This window comes from Chiloscyllium plagiosum, chromosome 12 (assembly GCF_004010195.1).
Source record: "Chiloscyllium plagiosum isolate BGI_BamShark_2017 chromosome 12, ASM401019v2, whole genome shotgun sequence".
Lineage (NCBI taxonomy): Eukaryota > Metazoa > Chordata > Chondrichthyes > Orectolobiformes > Hemiscylliidae > Chiloscyllium > Chiloscyllium plagiosum.
The window spans coordinates 62795602-62811799 of NC_057721.1; the positions used below are offsets into that span (position 1 = coordinate 62795602).

The 16198-nt window shown below is 42.4% G+C and overlaps 1 protein-coding gene across 2 annotated transcripts in view; it reads right to left on the minus strand.

Annotated features, from left to right (window-relative positions):
• chaf1b (chromatin assembly factor 1, subunit B) overlaps positions 1 to 15906 on the minus strand; it is a 52689-nt gene extending 36783 nt beyond the window's left edge. For both annotated transcript variants that reach the window (XR_006313235.1, XM_043701236.1), the window contains exons 1-5: positions 15782 to 15906; positions 12778 to 12913; positions 10152 to 10284; positions 7225 to 7345; positions 842 to 945 (exon numbers count right to left, since the gene is read on the minus strand). Coding sequence is in view for 1 of the 2 variants with exons in the window: in XM_043701236.1 (XP_043557171.1) it covers positions 842 to 945; positions 7225 to 7345; positions 10152 to 10284; positions 12778 to 12903 (484 nt within the window). In the remaining variant the exon portion in view is untranslated. The remainder of the gene's footprint in view (positions 1 to 841; positions 946 to 7224; positions 7346 to 10151; positions 10285 to 12777; positions 12914 to 15781) is intronic.
• Positions 15907 to 16198: the final 292 nt, after the last annotated feature.

Here is a 16198-nt window from a genome sequence, read left to right on the forward strand (position 1 = left end):
GTTCCCAGGCCTTTCTTTGCAGCCCTTCTTGAATAAAGGCACAACATTCGCTACCCTCCAGTCTTCCAACGGCTCATCCATGGCTAACAATGACACAAAAATATCAGCCAGGGCCCCCATGATTTCTTCTCGAGCTTCTTGCCGTGTTCTTGGATATATCTGGTCTGGAGCAGGAGATTTATCCACCTTCATGTATTCTAATACATCCAACTCTCCTCTACTGTGATAGGACCATCCCTAAGGGATGACCACTAACTTCTCCAAGTTCACAAGTCTTCATGTCTTTCTCCACGGTAAACACAGAGGAGAAATATTCATTGAGGATCTTGCCCATCTCCTGCAGTTTTACACATAAAATGTCCACTTTGGTCCTTGAGGGGCCCTATTCTCTCTTTCTCGTCATTCTTTTTCACATACTTAAAGGATCTCTTTGGATTCACCCTTATCTTCTCAGCCAAGGCAACACTGTTGTGGGTCTGGAGTCACATGTAGGCCAAACCAGCTAAGAATAGCACAAACAGAGTTTAGTCACCCAGATGGGTTTGTCCAATAATCAACAATGGATTAATGGTCATCATTAGAGTCGCAATTACTGATTTTTAATTTAAATTTAATCCTTGTAGAAACCTATAAAATTCTAAGGAGGACTAAACCGGGCAATGCAGGAAGGGTGGTCCCAATGTTCAGGGAATCCAGAACCAGGGGTCACAGTAGGAGGAGGAGGAGAGGAGCAGGAGCAAGTGCTATCACAGCTTCTGATGAACACCCCATTTAGTGAGGTTCAGAAATCCCAACTTGTACTGTACTTCGTGCTGCTTAAATTTAATAAATGCATATTCACCTTTATTAACGTCCCACATGATGGCAGTATTATCAACTGATCCGGATACCATATGATTTCCATCGAGAGTCCAGCAGATATCATACACATCCTCTATGTGCCCCCTGCCAATGACATTCACACATCACAAAGGATGTTCAGGAAAACAAATGAAGGACAAATAAAAACATGATCCAAACAGTCACACATGAAAAATACTTCATCGTGAATGTCAGATTTAAGTCACTTGTTATATCTCAAAATGTGCTTATGACCAAAAAGTGGTAAAGTTAATGTGGTAATTTATTTATTCAGAAAGATTTTTACAACATTTCATGTGGAAGACTTCAGATTAAACTAAAATGATTAGGGAGACTAATTAAGAATACAGTGACTCAGTAGTTAGCACTGCTGCCTCACAGTGCTGGGGACCCGGGAGGATTCCAGCCTTGGGCAGCTGGCTGTGTGGAGTTTGCACATTCTCCCAGTGTCTGCGTGGGTTTCCTCCAGGTGCTCCAGTGTCCTCGCACACAGTCCAAATATGCGCAGGTCAGGAGGATTGGCCATGCTAAGTTGCCTTTCTGTCCAGGGATATGTAAGGTAGGTGATTAGCCATGGGAAGTACAGGATTACAGGGATAGGTTAGGGAGGCAAGTCTGGGTGGGATGCTCTTCGGGGAGTTGGTGTGGATTTGTTGAGGCAAATGGCCTGTATCCACACTGTAGGAACTCTACGAAAAATTGAAAACACAGAGTTTCCAAAAAGATAAAAAGTTTTTGGTAGTTTCCCAGAGAGATCAGTGCTTCAACCCTATTGGCTCAATCCAATATAAAATGGCCTAATGTTTAGATAAGGCCATACCACTTAAATTGACCTGGTGTGTAAAGCAATGCCATTTCTTCTCAGCAATAGGCCAAGGTGAGAGTTCAATCATATTATAACAGGAAGGCTCAAAGGGTAATAATAAACCCATCACTTTGAACATCCAGCTAACTGAATAAGCAACTTCTTTTAAACTAACTGAGTGCTGGAATATTAGAAGATAAGCATACAAAAGTTATGTCAAGTCGTCACAAAGTATCATTTGACGATGTTCAGAATATAACGGTGACATCATTGTACTAGTCATTCAGACCGAAGCTCAGGGAAATATTGTTACAAATGCGTAGAATTACAGAAACCCTACACAGCAAATGGAGGCCATTCAGCCCAGTGAGTCTGTACTGACCCTCCGATGAGCACCTAATCCCCTACCCAAAGCCCTGCAACCGCACATTTAGCTGGCCAATCCACCTGCACATCTTTGGACTGTGGGAGGAAATCGGAGCACCCAGGGGTAACCCACGCAGACACTGGGAGAACGTGCAAATTCCAAACAGCAGCTGGTGGGACTTGGATTCAGTTAACAAATCTGGAATTTGCAAATTGGGCTCAGTGATGGTGACTGACAACTGTTTTAAAAGTCCACCTGGTTCACTTTCGGGAAGGAAATCTGCCGTTCAGACCCAGACCCAATCTGCCGAGATCACTGCCCTCTGAATCGATGCAGCACATCGATCAGTTCAAGGACAAATCAGGAAGTGGACAAAAATGCCGGTCTTGTTAGGGACACCTGCATCCCGTGAAATAAGTTTTTTTTAAAAAGTATCCCGAAAGATACATTTCCATCAAAAAGATACGAGAGCAAGGCAGATCCCAAAAAATAAAGTGGACACACACACACACAATTTAAAATTTAGCATAATACAGACAGAGATAGACTAAGAATAAAGTTTTCAACTGAAATGTGACCGCTGTTACTAAGCAATTTGCTGCAGACTGGAAACAGTTAGTGTCTTAAAAAGTTAGTGTCTCAACAGTGATAAGTATTTAACACGATAGAGAAAAAAATGAGAACTCCTAATCTTGAGCTTTGGAAGCTAAACAGTACACAGTACAGGACAAGGCAAAGTTAGGAGGCTCATGTCAGATAGCGAGCTCAGTACTGCAGACAGTCTAGAGTAGCACAAGCAAGACAGGGTGAATTTAAAAAAAAGAACAGAAAGAGAGAATGTGAAATAATATCGGCCAGTAACATCAAGGAACCCCAAGCATATTTAATCACACAAACAGTAATAGGATCACTAATGGAGCTGATTAGAGACAAAAATGTTAATACCTGCATGGAAGCACAGGATTTAGGCATAGTTCTTACTGAGTACTTTACATCTGTCTTCACAACAAAGTGACGAAACAGACACTATAAAAATGTGAAAGATTGGATGGGATGGGTTAAACACAGTGGGAAAGGAACAATTAAGGCTTTAGTGCTTTTGAAAAGTAGAAATATTGTCAGGTCTGGGTGCAAGGAAAGCTGCACAGAGAGCAAGGAAAGAAAGGGGTGCTGGCAGATGGGACTAGATTGGGTTGGGATATCTGGTCGGCATGGACGGGTTGGACCGAAGGGTCTGTTTCCGTGCTATACATCTCTATGACTCTAAATGGTAACAGTTTTAACCACCATTTTCCAATCTCTCCAGCTTCAGGAGTGGAGGACAATCAACAGTTTCCAGGACCACATTTCATGAAAGGAGGAAGGGACAGACCAAGTAAACTGGGCCAAACCGATCTAACATCAATGGTGAGAAAATTATTGGAAAAACCTCTGCGGGACAACATAAATCAGAAAGTGAGTGACAGAACTAAGCAACTTACAAACTCTGCAGTCCTGCTACATCCAGTCGTGAATGGTGGTGGTCAATTAAACAACCCACAAATATCCCCATCCTCAATAACGGAAGAGCCCAACGCACCAGTGCAAAAGATAAAACTGAAGCTTTCACAGCAATCTGCAACCAGAAGTGCTAAGTGAATGATCCAGCTTGTCCTCCTCTAGTGGCCCCCAGCATCACAGTTACCGGTCTTCATACAAATGCCAGGCTATGACCATTTCCAATATGAGACACTCTAACCATCACCCCTTGATGATCAAGTGAATCCCCAACTATCAACACCCTTGGAGTAACCACTAACCAGAAATTCAAATGGACTCGTTGCACAAATACAGTGGCTACAAGAGTAAGTCAGAGGTAGGAATATTCACCTCCTGACTCCCCATAGGCTGTCCACCATCTATTAGGCACAAGTCAGGATTGTGATGGAATACTCCCCACATGCCTGGACAGGGACAGATCCAACAACACTCAAGAAGCTCAACACCAACCAGGATAAAGGCAGCCCGCTTGATTGGCACTAGATTCACAAACATCCACACCCTCCACCACTAACACTCAGTAGCAGCAGTGTGTACTATCTACAAGATGCACTGCAGACATTCACCAAAAGATCCTCACTCAGCACCTTCCAAACTCACGACCAATTCCATCTGGAAAGACAAGGGCAGCAGGTACATGTGATCACCACGACCTGCAGGTTCCTCTCCAAGCCACTCACCACTCTAACTTGGAAAGATATCACCATTCCTTCTCTGTCGCTGGGTCAAAACCCTGGAAAACCCTCCCTCATGGCATTTTGGATCAACCCACAGCAGGTGGACTGCAGCGGTTCAAGAAGGCAGCTCACCCCCACCATCTCAAGGGCAACCAGGGACAGGCAATAAATGCTGGCCCAGCCAGCGATGTCCATGGCCCAAGAGCGAATGAAGTAGAAAAAAAGAAGACTTACAAAGGCACAGATTAATAAAGAACAGTCAGCAAGATGACAAGAAAAGGTCACATCTGATTGCTTTGTCTAAACTTCTGCGATGAGGTAACAAGAAGAATCAATGAGGGGGACATGCCGGATGTAATCTAGGAGGATTTTAGCAGATCCCACATCACAGACTGATGGAGAAGGTAAAAGGCCATGGATTCAAAGGGAGAGTCAAAGGCTGGATTGAAACATTGCCTCAGTGGCAGGAAACAAATGGGTGTGACCTGCGTGTAAAGGAGGTTAGTTCCAGTGGGAATCCACAGGGCCCCATATTGAGTCCCTTGATTTTCACGATGAAAGCTGATGAGTTAGACATGAATATAATGGCATGACTAGGAAGCTTACAGAGGATGGTAATGTGGTTGATAAGTGAAGAAGAAAACAGGAAGTAGTGAAGTGACTGTGGGCAGAAGAAGGGGTAAATGGACTTCAATCTGGATAAGCACACATACATTTGAGAGTTTAAACAACACAAGGGAATACACAATAAATGGAACAACACTTAAAATGAATGAAACAGAGGATCGAGGGAGGCATATCCACAGACCCCTGAAGGTAGATGGGCAGGTAGATGTTGAAATTAAGGTGGCTTACAGGATACTGACCTTTATTAGGCAAGACACAAGGTAGGTACGTTAGAGCTGTAGAAACCACTAGCTAGGCCACAGCTAGAGAACTGTGTCCAGCTTTTATCACTGCATTACAGGAAGGACGTCGTCAAAATGAAGGGAGAGAGATTTACGTGAATACAGCCGCAAAAAGAAAATTGCAGTAATGAGGAAAGGCTGAAGAGATTGGGTGTTTTCTTTGCTACAGAGGTGGTTGAGGGGAAGTTTAATTGAGACAAATAAAATTATGAAGGGCCTGAACATAATGGATAGGAAGGACCTATTTCCCTTAAGCAGATGAGGCAATAAACAGTGGGAGTGCAGATGCAGCTGGAAGAACATTTAAAATAATCTGATGAAGAATTGGAGGGGAATCGAAGGGGCATCTTATCACCCAGAGGGTGGGGGAAGCCTGGAGATCATGAAGTAATTGGTTGAAGCAGAATCCTACATTAATTCAAAAACTCTTTTGAAATGTAATTAAAGTTCCATAACCAACAAGCTTAATGACCAAGAGCTGCAAGGTGGGGTTTATTCTGGTTTTACTGCTGTCGCGGTCAAATGGGCCAAATGGACTTTATTTTTATAAACAAATATGCAAAAGTGGGAGAAATAGGGAAGCAGTTCAAAATGAAACCGGGATAGTCAAGATCAGATAAAATATCAGTTCCGATGGACAGTCACACCAGACCCAAAATGATTTTCTCTCCACGGATGGTACCAGATCCGCTGCGTTTCTCCAGCACTTTCCATTTTTATTTCAGGATGAGTCTCCTGATCATCTTCAAAAACATTTTAGGAATCATTTAAATCCACTTGGAGTCTGGAAAGGCCCTCAGCATTTATGAAACCATAGTACAGGGTTAGAGTCTCTCTCTTTAAAGGGGACAATATATGAAAGCAGGAAAATGAGCTTAGAAACGGAGCAGACATTGCTGTAAATGTTGTAGCTCATGGGGAGACAGTGATGTACAGTAGTGGTAACGTCACTGGACTAACCATCCAGAGTTTTAGGCTACGCTCCGGGCACACTGGCTGACCTACCAAATCATGGAATTTAAATTCAGCTAATAAATCTGGAATTTAAAAAAGCCAGTCTCATTAATGGCCATCACCACAACTACCATCAAAGGCTGTGCAAACAAAAATTCCACCTGGATTCTGTAGAGAAGGAAATCTCCCATCTTTACTTGGTGCGGTCTAAATGCGCTTCCAAACCTATGCAGTCTGGTGGTTTATTCTGAATTGCCCCTGGAGTCACCTACTCAGTTCAAGGGCAATTAGGGTTGGGCAACAAATGCTGGCCTTGTCAGAGGCACCTGCATCCCAGTAAAGCACAAAGAAGCACAGATTGAGGTATAGAGTATGTGCAAAGAGTATGGAACAGTAACACACATGGAGTCACAAGTTAACACTGTAAAAGGAACATAAACATATTAAGTGTCAGCCATTCAGCCCTTCAATCCTGTTCCACTGTTCACCAAGATCACAGCAATTTTCAATTTCAATTCCACTCATCTATACTATCCTCACATTCCTCAATTTTCTGCATATTTAAAAATCTCCCCATCTCAGAGGTGAATGCATTTACCAACTGAACATCCAGTGCTATTTGGAGTAGACCATCGCAAATATTCACAACCTTCTGATTGAAGACATTTCTCCTAATTCCAGTCCTCACTGGACATCCCTTATTCTCAGACTGTGACCTTCTAGTCTGGAGATTCCCTTGTTAAGGGAAATATTCTCCCCAGGCAAGTTCCACACCATGCTCTTGTGGAGTTCAGAGGAAAGGTCATTCAATCTGAAACGTTAACTCTGATTTCTCTACACAGATATTGCCAGATCTTTTCCAGCAATTTATTTTAGTTTCCACAGGATGCTTTGTTTCAGTGAGAAATCACTCCTGTTTAACCAACAGTTTTGCATTTCTCCAACTTCCCACTGACTAATACCAACTTTCTTTAGAAGGCAATAGTAAAATACATTTCCACCATAAGCTGACTGCTTCCTTTTAAGTCATCCTGATTATACATCATCTACTACTGTTTACCAAGCCTATTTCTCCATAAAGCTGAACAGCAGGACTGAGAGTCTTTTCCTTACCGTAATGTTTTGAGTACTGTCCAATTCTCCTTATTTAACTGAGCATCCTCTTCAAAAAGGTTTTGTTCGGATTCTTTGATGTCTTTGTTGTCATTCAATTTCCATAACAATATTAGTGCATCTGTGGTACAAGGATGGAGAGTTGGGTCATTGAAACAAAAGCATATTGGTCATTTTAATCACCTCTATGAGCACAAAGCCAAGCAACTAATGCGTATCCGATTTACGTGAGGGATTAGAAACACTTCTAAAACACATCATCTGGTACCGCGGTGAGCAATTCAAATCGGGGCACTCCTGCCACAATCACTGGTCTGATCAACAGGAATTTGGTCACAGCATTCTCAAGTCCTTGTTGACAAGGGTTAGTGACCAGAGTCTAAAACAGACCAGCTGGATCCTGATGCTGTGCAGGACCGAGCAATCTCGCATCAAACATTTCAATTCTCTACCATTGCTTCAGGTTAAAAAATTCTTGAAGGTATCATTCCTATTACAAAGTTGAGAAGACACCAGAACATTGATAATGATCTAGAGCACATGCTGGCTGCATACAGGTATTGCAAACATATATTCTGGGCACAGACTGAGAGATATCCTTCTGAACATCTGCCCACACCTATGGCATGTCAACTTAAACTACTGCACAACTCATCTTTCTCTAATGAGAGCGCAAACCTCTGGCCCAGGAGGACCATGATGACTTTACCTTTGCATGTTTACTCCACACAAGCGCCCAGTACAACCTTCAAATGGTCCAAGAGCAAATAATAAACAGCTTGGCAAGCAACATTAGTTAAAACAAGCTTTCCAGTTAGTCACAAGTGCATTATTTTAGTACACACTCTGCTGTGAGATTATTCAATTTCAAAATTCCTCATTTTTTTTTTAAAGATAACCTTTAATTTTCAGAACTGAATTTTGAATGTAAATTAGTGCAATCATAAGATTAAGGAGCCAACAAATAACCGTAAAGTAAGTGCACTTCATAGCCTTTGGGTAACTAACTGACCAGGAGTCCTCAACACAATGAGGATACTTACCTCAGGTCCGAGCAAGGGAAGGAGAGAGAGAGAGACAGAAAACTTTCCACAGTGGCATCAGTCCATTTGTCGGTCAGTGTGTGGTCACTATAGTCTTCTTGAGCTTTCTTGCTCTTGCCTCTTTGGTCTTCAGCGGCCGCCCGGCGACACGGGCAGCAACAACTTGATGAAACAGGGCTCACAACAAGGGTGGTCCAGTTCCCAGCTGTTGAAGTCAATGCCAATCTTCTTCAGGATCTCTGAACTATTTCCTCAGGATATCCTGACTCCAATACTGCAGCCTGTCCAGTGCAGTTACCACTCGGGAAGGGTACCTCTACATTCCAAGTGCCTGCTTCCCCGACGATGCTCATGATGACCCATCCAGAGGTGACAGGGGATCTACTGTCAGCAGCAGCAATATTAAGTGTCAAAGCTTTCTAAGGTATCTGCCATTACACCACCCAGGTTTCGTTGCCACACAGGTGCATCAGGAAGATGACAGTTTTGGCTTGATTTGATTTATTATTGTCACACGTACCTAGGTACAGTGACAAGTTTTGTTTTGCGTGCAGTGCAGGCAGGTTATACAGTACAAAGTGCATACGGGTAAAAGAACAGAGCGAGGAATACAATGTTACGACTGCAGAGAGGTGCACAAAGGGCGAGGTCAACATTAAATTTGAAATTTGAGAGGTCCATTCAGAAGTCTCATCAGAGTGGGAAGAAGCTGTTCTTGAATCTATTGGTAGGTGAGGATTGTGACCTTTCTATACACCCACAGGTGACGGCTAATGAAGAGTCTTCGGAGCAGTTTCTCACAAGATATAATTATAGTTCAAAAAGGTAACATTTGTATTGCCGAGATGATGGAAAAATGATTCTAAATTGGATCTGTCTGCAGCAGCCAGTTTAACACATCTCAAAAGGAAGTTAAAAGGAAATTGTAAACATTGCATTTCTTGACAAAAACAAAGGATTTCTTGGGAAATTGATATTACCTCCATTCAATATAGATTGGGTCAAAATCCAAAATTCACTCCCAAAAAGCATTGTGGGTCTACCTACAACACATGAACTACAGCAGTTCAAGAAGGTAACACACCATTACCACTGCCTTCAAGGGAACTAGAAACAGCCAGTGACACCCACATCCCAAGTGTAAATAAAGAAAATTATTCATGAGGTTGTGTTGAAGATAAAAGATAAAAAATTGACATTTCTATTGAGAACATTAAATTCTGCTGCACAGCTCAGGAGATCAGGATTACCCATTATAGCACTCTGTGTTTTAAGGTTATTGGTTCTTTTTTTTCACACAGATACAGGCAATAGGAGAGAAAGATGCCAGGAGTCATCTTGGAAGAGCTACGCAAAACAGGCGTGAAAAAGGAGCTTTAGACCACTAAGAAAGAAGGCTTTGATGCCCAATCTTGTGGTGGTGGTGGTGGTGTGATTCGGGGGTGGGGATCAACACATCTGTGAGGTGCTTAAAGAGAGAATTAAAAGATTTAATGGGTGAATACCAGAAGTATCCTACAGAATCTCACACTCCAAAGAATGTCAGGAAACTGAGAAGAATCAAAGTGAATTCCTAGGAACTGTGGCATGCCTTGATTTTGTTCCAAGTGATCTGAAAGGACTCTCAGATCCTGTAAAGTACAGGAGAAACATAGCGGAAAGTAATCTGTTACAGTTTGGGGGTTTTAAGAACAAGTGCGTACAAAATAAAGTGTTAAATTAATAATATTTGCTTTGCTTATTCTTGTACAATAAAAGTATTCTCTCATTTAAAATGTGAAGCCTTTTAGTATAATTATTTGAGGTAATAGCCAAGAGTTCCATTTGCATTTGAAAAGACAATGGTCTCCCTCAATCGTAACTTGATCCAAAAGTTTCACTTACCATCTCCTCCGGATGCAAGAATCTCACCACTTGGGGAGAATCTTACAACATTCACAGCCTTCGTATGACGGATCAGATTGGATAAAATGTCTACTGCCGCTTTTCCATCCGGGCCTTTGTCCACCTTCCACATCTACAAGAAAGGAAGAGCGTAGAAGCAGATTAAGATGCCCGATCACAGCCAGTGTTCAGACTGATCATCAGGGCCTCCCCCCAAAACCAAGAGGACCTGACAACAATGTTAAATTGTCTGAGTGTTACACTATGCTGCTGTCAGAGTGGGGAAACCAGTCAAGCCTTTTGAAAGCCTGCTGGGGAACAAGAACACAGTCAGACTGAAGATCCCACATTTACCTGATAAACACCAACCAAAGTTCACAAATAAATACGGATTCAGACAATGAGGAACCATCCTGCAAACAAGGAATCATGGAGTAATAGTGCTGTAGGCTTTAACAAAGTTTGCAATGTCTTCTACCTGCTAACATTCTCTGGATGGACTACAACGATTGAAGCAGACATGACAGGGATGGTTTCTGTTCACAGGTTTGTAAACCTCGTCACCATGTTTACAGCAGAAGAATAATACATCTGCATTAATGGAAAGCTAACTACGTTATCACAAAAGTAATTAAAGCAGTCTTCACACAGTGAAACAGAATTCAGATAACGCTACATCAGTATTAGCATTTCAAGTTGGTAGCATCAGCAAGGTATGGCAGCATAGTGCTTGTTACTGCATTAATAACACAGAGGGCTTTATTCATATTCCAGAAACAAGTTAAGACACCCAATCAACTCATTTTATTAAACAGAACTGGAATAAAAATTAAGTCCACGAAGCTATCTGAATGACATTAAAAATAACCTGCTCATTAATGCCCTTAATTCAAATGTACCAAAATGGGGCTAATCCTCAACTGACCTTTAACTAACTTGGCAAGCCACTCAGTTATATCAAAATTTGACAACCATAAGATTAAATCTTGAGGACCTCTCAGCACTGACTTAGGCTTAGAATTCGGACACACCCTATCCCGTAGACCCTGCAAAATCCTCCACATGAACATGTGGGAATCTGTGCCAAAAGGGACAGAGCTATCGGAGACAGGACAACCAACAGTTATACTCACTGACTCGGAAGGAAGACTGCAGAAGCAGCAGCACTGAGCTTACCCAAGGACAAGATGCCAAACTGGTGAAAATGAATACAGATATACAAGTATAGCTGAACAGCATGCAACAGACAGAGCCAAGCAATCCCACAACCAACAGATCAGATCAAAGCTGTACAGCCCTATGATATCCAGTTATGAGGGGTGGCACACACACAACTTAGCCAAAGAGATGGCTCCACAACCATCAGTATCCTCAAAGGTAGGGAAGCCCAGCAGATCACAGTAGAAGCCATGGGTCAAGCTGAACTGGAGGAACCTTAACAGTCTCTCCCTGAAGCCCCCAAGAGGCACATGTCAAGCTGTTCAAACCATCACATATTAGAAGATGGTCATGTCAAGCTCGGGCTGGTAAGTGGCAAGTAACAATCATATCAGACAAATAACAGGTAATGGGGGTTGAGAGTGTGCTGCTGGGAAATAAGATCGGGCAGCATCCGAGGAGCAAGAGAATTGACGTTTCGAACAGGTAATGCCTATCTCTAACCGGAGAGGGTCTAATCATCTTGACATTCGATGCCATTACTATTGCTGAATTACCAATATTCTGAGCCTTGTCGCTGACCAAATATGCAATTGGACCAGCCAGTTAACTACAATAGGTCAAATACTGTCTAACCAATCCACTCAGATGTTATTACACATCTCTGGAGCGGATGGAACCTGGACCTGGAGCACCAGGTCCAGAGGCAAGGACACCACCACTGTACCACAAGCACCTTGTCTAATCACCTAACTTGCCAAATCCTGACCATCTTCAACAGGACTCAAGTCAGAAACATGATGGACTACTGTCAACTTGGCTGGATGATTCACCTCCAAAAATACTCAAGGATCCTGATAACATCGAGATCAAAGTAGCCCATCTGATTTGCACCCCACGCATCACTGACACACAATGGCATCATCTACAAGATGCAGTGCAACAACTCAATAAGGCTCCTTCAATAGCACCCTCCAAACCTGCAACCCAGGTTCTCATGTATCTGCAAGGGCAGCAGATACATGAGAACCTGCAAGTGCCCCTCCAATCCACTCATCATCCTGACTTGGAAATACAGCATATTGCTGTTCCTTCACTGTCGCTGGGTCATAATCTTGAAAGTCCCTCCCTAAGAGGATTGTGATCTACCTACAGCATCTGGAAAACCGCAGTGATTCAAGGGCAGCAAATGAGTGTTTAATAAATACTGACCTTACCAGCAATGTGGATAAACTGAATCAACAACAAAAAAAAGCAAATTTCATGGTGATGCTGCAGAGCACATTGTTAACCACGACTGCATTTTGAAGGAGAGTAGAACAGGATTTTTTATTCTTCTTTTTAATGGGTGCCATCTGTCCAATGTCCAAACCCCTTTAATTATAGCCCAGCATCCCAAATGGGTCCAATTGTGTCCAACTTATTCTCCGGTAACAATATTCAAATCAGCAGCAATCCAAGTCCTTACCCGAACTGCACTGTCTACCCCTGCGGAGGCCAATCGGTCAATCCTTCCGTCTGCTCCATGCTGAAAGTCAACGCTGTATACAGGTTCTTTGTTGTGCCATGCTATCTCACAGGTGACAAACTTCATGCTGCTCCAGCTGAGGGTGTGTGGGAGGGGAGAGCAAAGTTACCATTCGGCAATCAGTATATATTACAACAGAATAAGTGAGCTTCTTTGTGCCTCCAGAACTGCTTCTGAGGGGCTTCCTGATTCCCACGGAAAGATTTCAGCAGTGACAACAACTTTTCAAAATGCTTTTCTTATGCCTTCATCACTGAGAAGCCCAACATTTGGAAAGGAAAAAATTGCCCAAGCTCAACACTCTTAGGCCCATAGTTAACTGCAGAATAAAAGATATTTCTACTCAGCCCTACATTCACTGCAAAGTTCACACTGAGATGCTGCATTTCTAAATACCAAATAAGTTTTAGTTTTGTATTTCTGGCTTTTTCTCAAGTCTAGAATCTCAATAATGAACCAAATCTTGCAGACTGAAAGGTGTGTACAATGTCACAATGCTGGGAACAATCCGAAAAGCCAAAGGCCTGAAACATTAACCCTCCCTTCATCCCTGCACAGATACTGCCAACCCAGCTGAATACTTCCAGTATTGCACCTTTACTCCAGACTTGTCAATAGGCAGCAATTTACTATTTGACTTTTGAACGGTGACAGCCATACAGTGTATCTAATGTTGCCGGTATGATAAAACTAATTTACTGAGACTATTAAAAATTGATTGTGGAATTGGTATTACATTGACCATTACCATCATATCTGGAGGCCTACCTACCATCCTCCTGTCACCTCCCTCACCATCAAATACTATGGTAGTTTTTTCCAATACTGACATAACCTCTACATGCCTCACTTAACCTGAAAGAATTCCTTCTTATAATATGCCCACCCTGGACGATAGACCAACAGGTCTTATGAGATTGAAATGGAATATGCTATTGGATTGGTGTGTGGTTTGAGTAACATTGAAATAGTTTTCAATCAGTTCTTAAGGCATCAAGAATGGTCAAAATTCATTAAATAATCCAGCATTGTAGGGAAATGCACCACCCCCTGTGGTAGTGAGTAGGGTGGACCATGTGGTCCAGATGTAATCCAAGGGCTTTGCTTGAAGTCAGCTAGCCTGATTATTGCTCTCCCCTCATTCTTGTAGGAGAAAAGGGAAGGGATTGTGGGTCAGACAGGAATTCTGAACGCTATTTTGTCTGCTATACAGTGTGCACTGGGTGAGAGAAATGGTTGCAACCTTCTCCACTGTCCATGTCTTGGCTTGCACACAGAAGACATGGGGCAGGGATAGAAGCAAAAGATAGAGGATGCTGGAAAAACACAAAAGATTCAAGAAAACTTGGATGCTGCAAGGCCTGCTGTGTTTCTCCTGTACTCCAGTATTTCTGCTGTGTTTGTTGCAGGAATAAATGGATGGTTATCAGAATCAACCGACAGCACTAAAACCAGAAAGAGGGCAAGGGAATGAAATACGCTCTGAACCGGTCTGAGAAATACGAGGTTGTAGGACTTAGTGACAAATGCACTTCTTCTTTCCTTACATGACATCTCACCCATCTACACCCAACATTCATCAGCATGCACTCCATTTTTTGATTTGATTTATTATTGTCACATGTACCTAGGTAGTGAAAGATTTTGCTTTACAGTACAGGCAGATCATACCATACAAAGACCATAGGGTGATGGAACACAGCAAGGAATACCAAGTTACAGCTGCAAAGGTGCTCAAAAAGCAAGATCAACATTAGATTTGAAATTTGAGAGGTTCATTCAGAAGTCTAAGAACACCGGGGAAGAAACTGTTCTTGAATCTGTCGGCATGTGTGTTTAGACTTTGGCATCTTCTGCTTGACAGAAGAGGTTGAAAGAGACGGTAACTGGGATGGGAAGGGGCTGCCTTCTGACAAGGGTGCAAATTTTAAGATCAGTTCCATTCCATTTCTAAATAATTTCTAACCGACCTGTTCCGTGAAGTTATAGAACACCGCTGCAGCGAATGGAACTTGAACTCCAGCTTCCTGGCTCAGAGACATCACACAAGTCCTCTGCTCCAGTCTGATAACTCATTAATTCCCAACACCTTATTTGAAGTACTTTATAGCATCCTTAATTCAAGCCTTCTAACAGCTCTCTGTGAATGCCTAGCTCCCCAAAGACAGTCACTCTCCCAACAGACACATCTGGAGATGTTTCAGCCAAAATAATACAGTAACATGAACTTTATTTCTGTAGCTATTAGCCTGTTTTATGCCTCCAAATATAATAATCCTAATTACATCTTGTTCAACTTTCACAGGGCTATCAATATTCAACGTACAGCTCTTCAGTTAAAATATATCCTGTCACCTAATTTTCCGATTAAAACTCCCAACGACATCTTGATGGTTTCACAAATTTGCAATGATATGGCCTACCGAGTGAAAAAAAGTGAGCGAAGAAAAAACCCGACACCAACAAGAAGTTAACAGCACTTTAGCAATAATGACCTTCTCAACAATGTATCCTGAACAACTGAGAAGAAAAAAAAACTGATACAAGCCAAACTGTGCGACAACCCAATAAAACCTTCTCTAACTCCAATCGAACGCCAGCATAATAGATACAAACTTTTTTTAAAACTTTGAAAAAAGTTTTGGACTGACCTTACTAGAAAGGCTTAACAAGTTATTGAGGGGAGGGCAATGATTGTATTTAATAAAGAAAGCTAAAAGAAATAAACCCTAAATAAATTGCAGCCGTTATAATGAATGACAAGAGGGGTTCAAAACTGGAGCTGTTCGCTTCATCCCTATTGTGCAAGTGAGTGCGCGTGTTTTTATTTATATATATAATGTACATATTATATATAATATTTACATAAAGGCAGTAAGTCAATGTAAAGATGCATGTTTCACATGCAGCAGTTGTACAGTTACATCTCCAAGCAGCACCTTACCTGGCCCGGGTCAACGTTCCAATTTCTGCAACAACTCACTTTCCCGCGCGCGCTTCCCAGGTAACCTTCCGGCTCTCCCCCCCGCCCCCCAGCGCCAACAAGAAGTGCACTCATCCAACGCCAAGAGAGACCAGGAAGAACGCGCGCTAACCCCTACGGCGCCACCACCAGGCGGGCAGGTCGCGGTTCAAACCTCTGCTTGGTTTGTGGATTGAGACTTGATTTATTCCCCCCTCCCCACCTTGTAGGGGATTCTTTACCAATGTTTCAGCAAGGGGAAAAATATATTTTCGAATTGTAGACGTTTGTTTCAGCAATTCAGAAACTGGCTTGATTCAAACTGTGTTTGAGGTAAAAACAATGACTGCAGATGCTGGAAACCAGAGTCCAGATTAGAGTGGTGCTGGAAAAGTACAG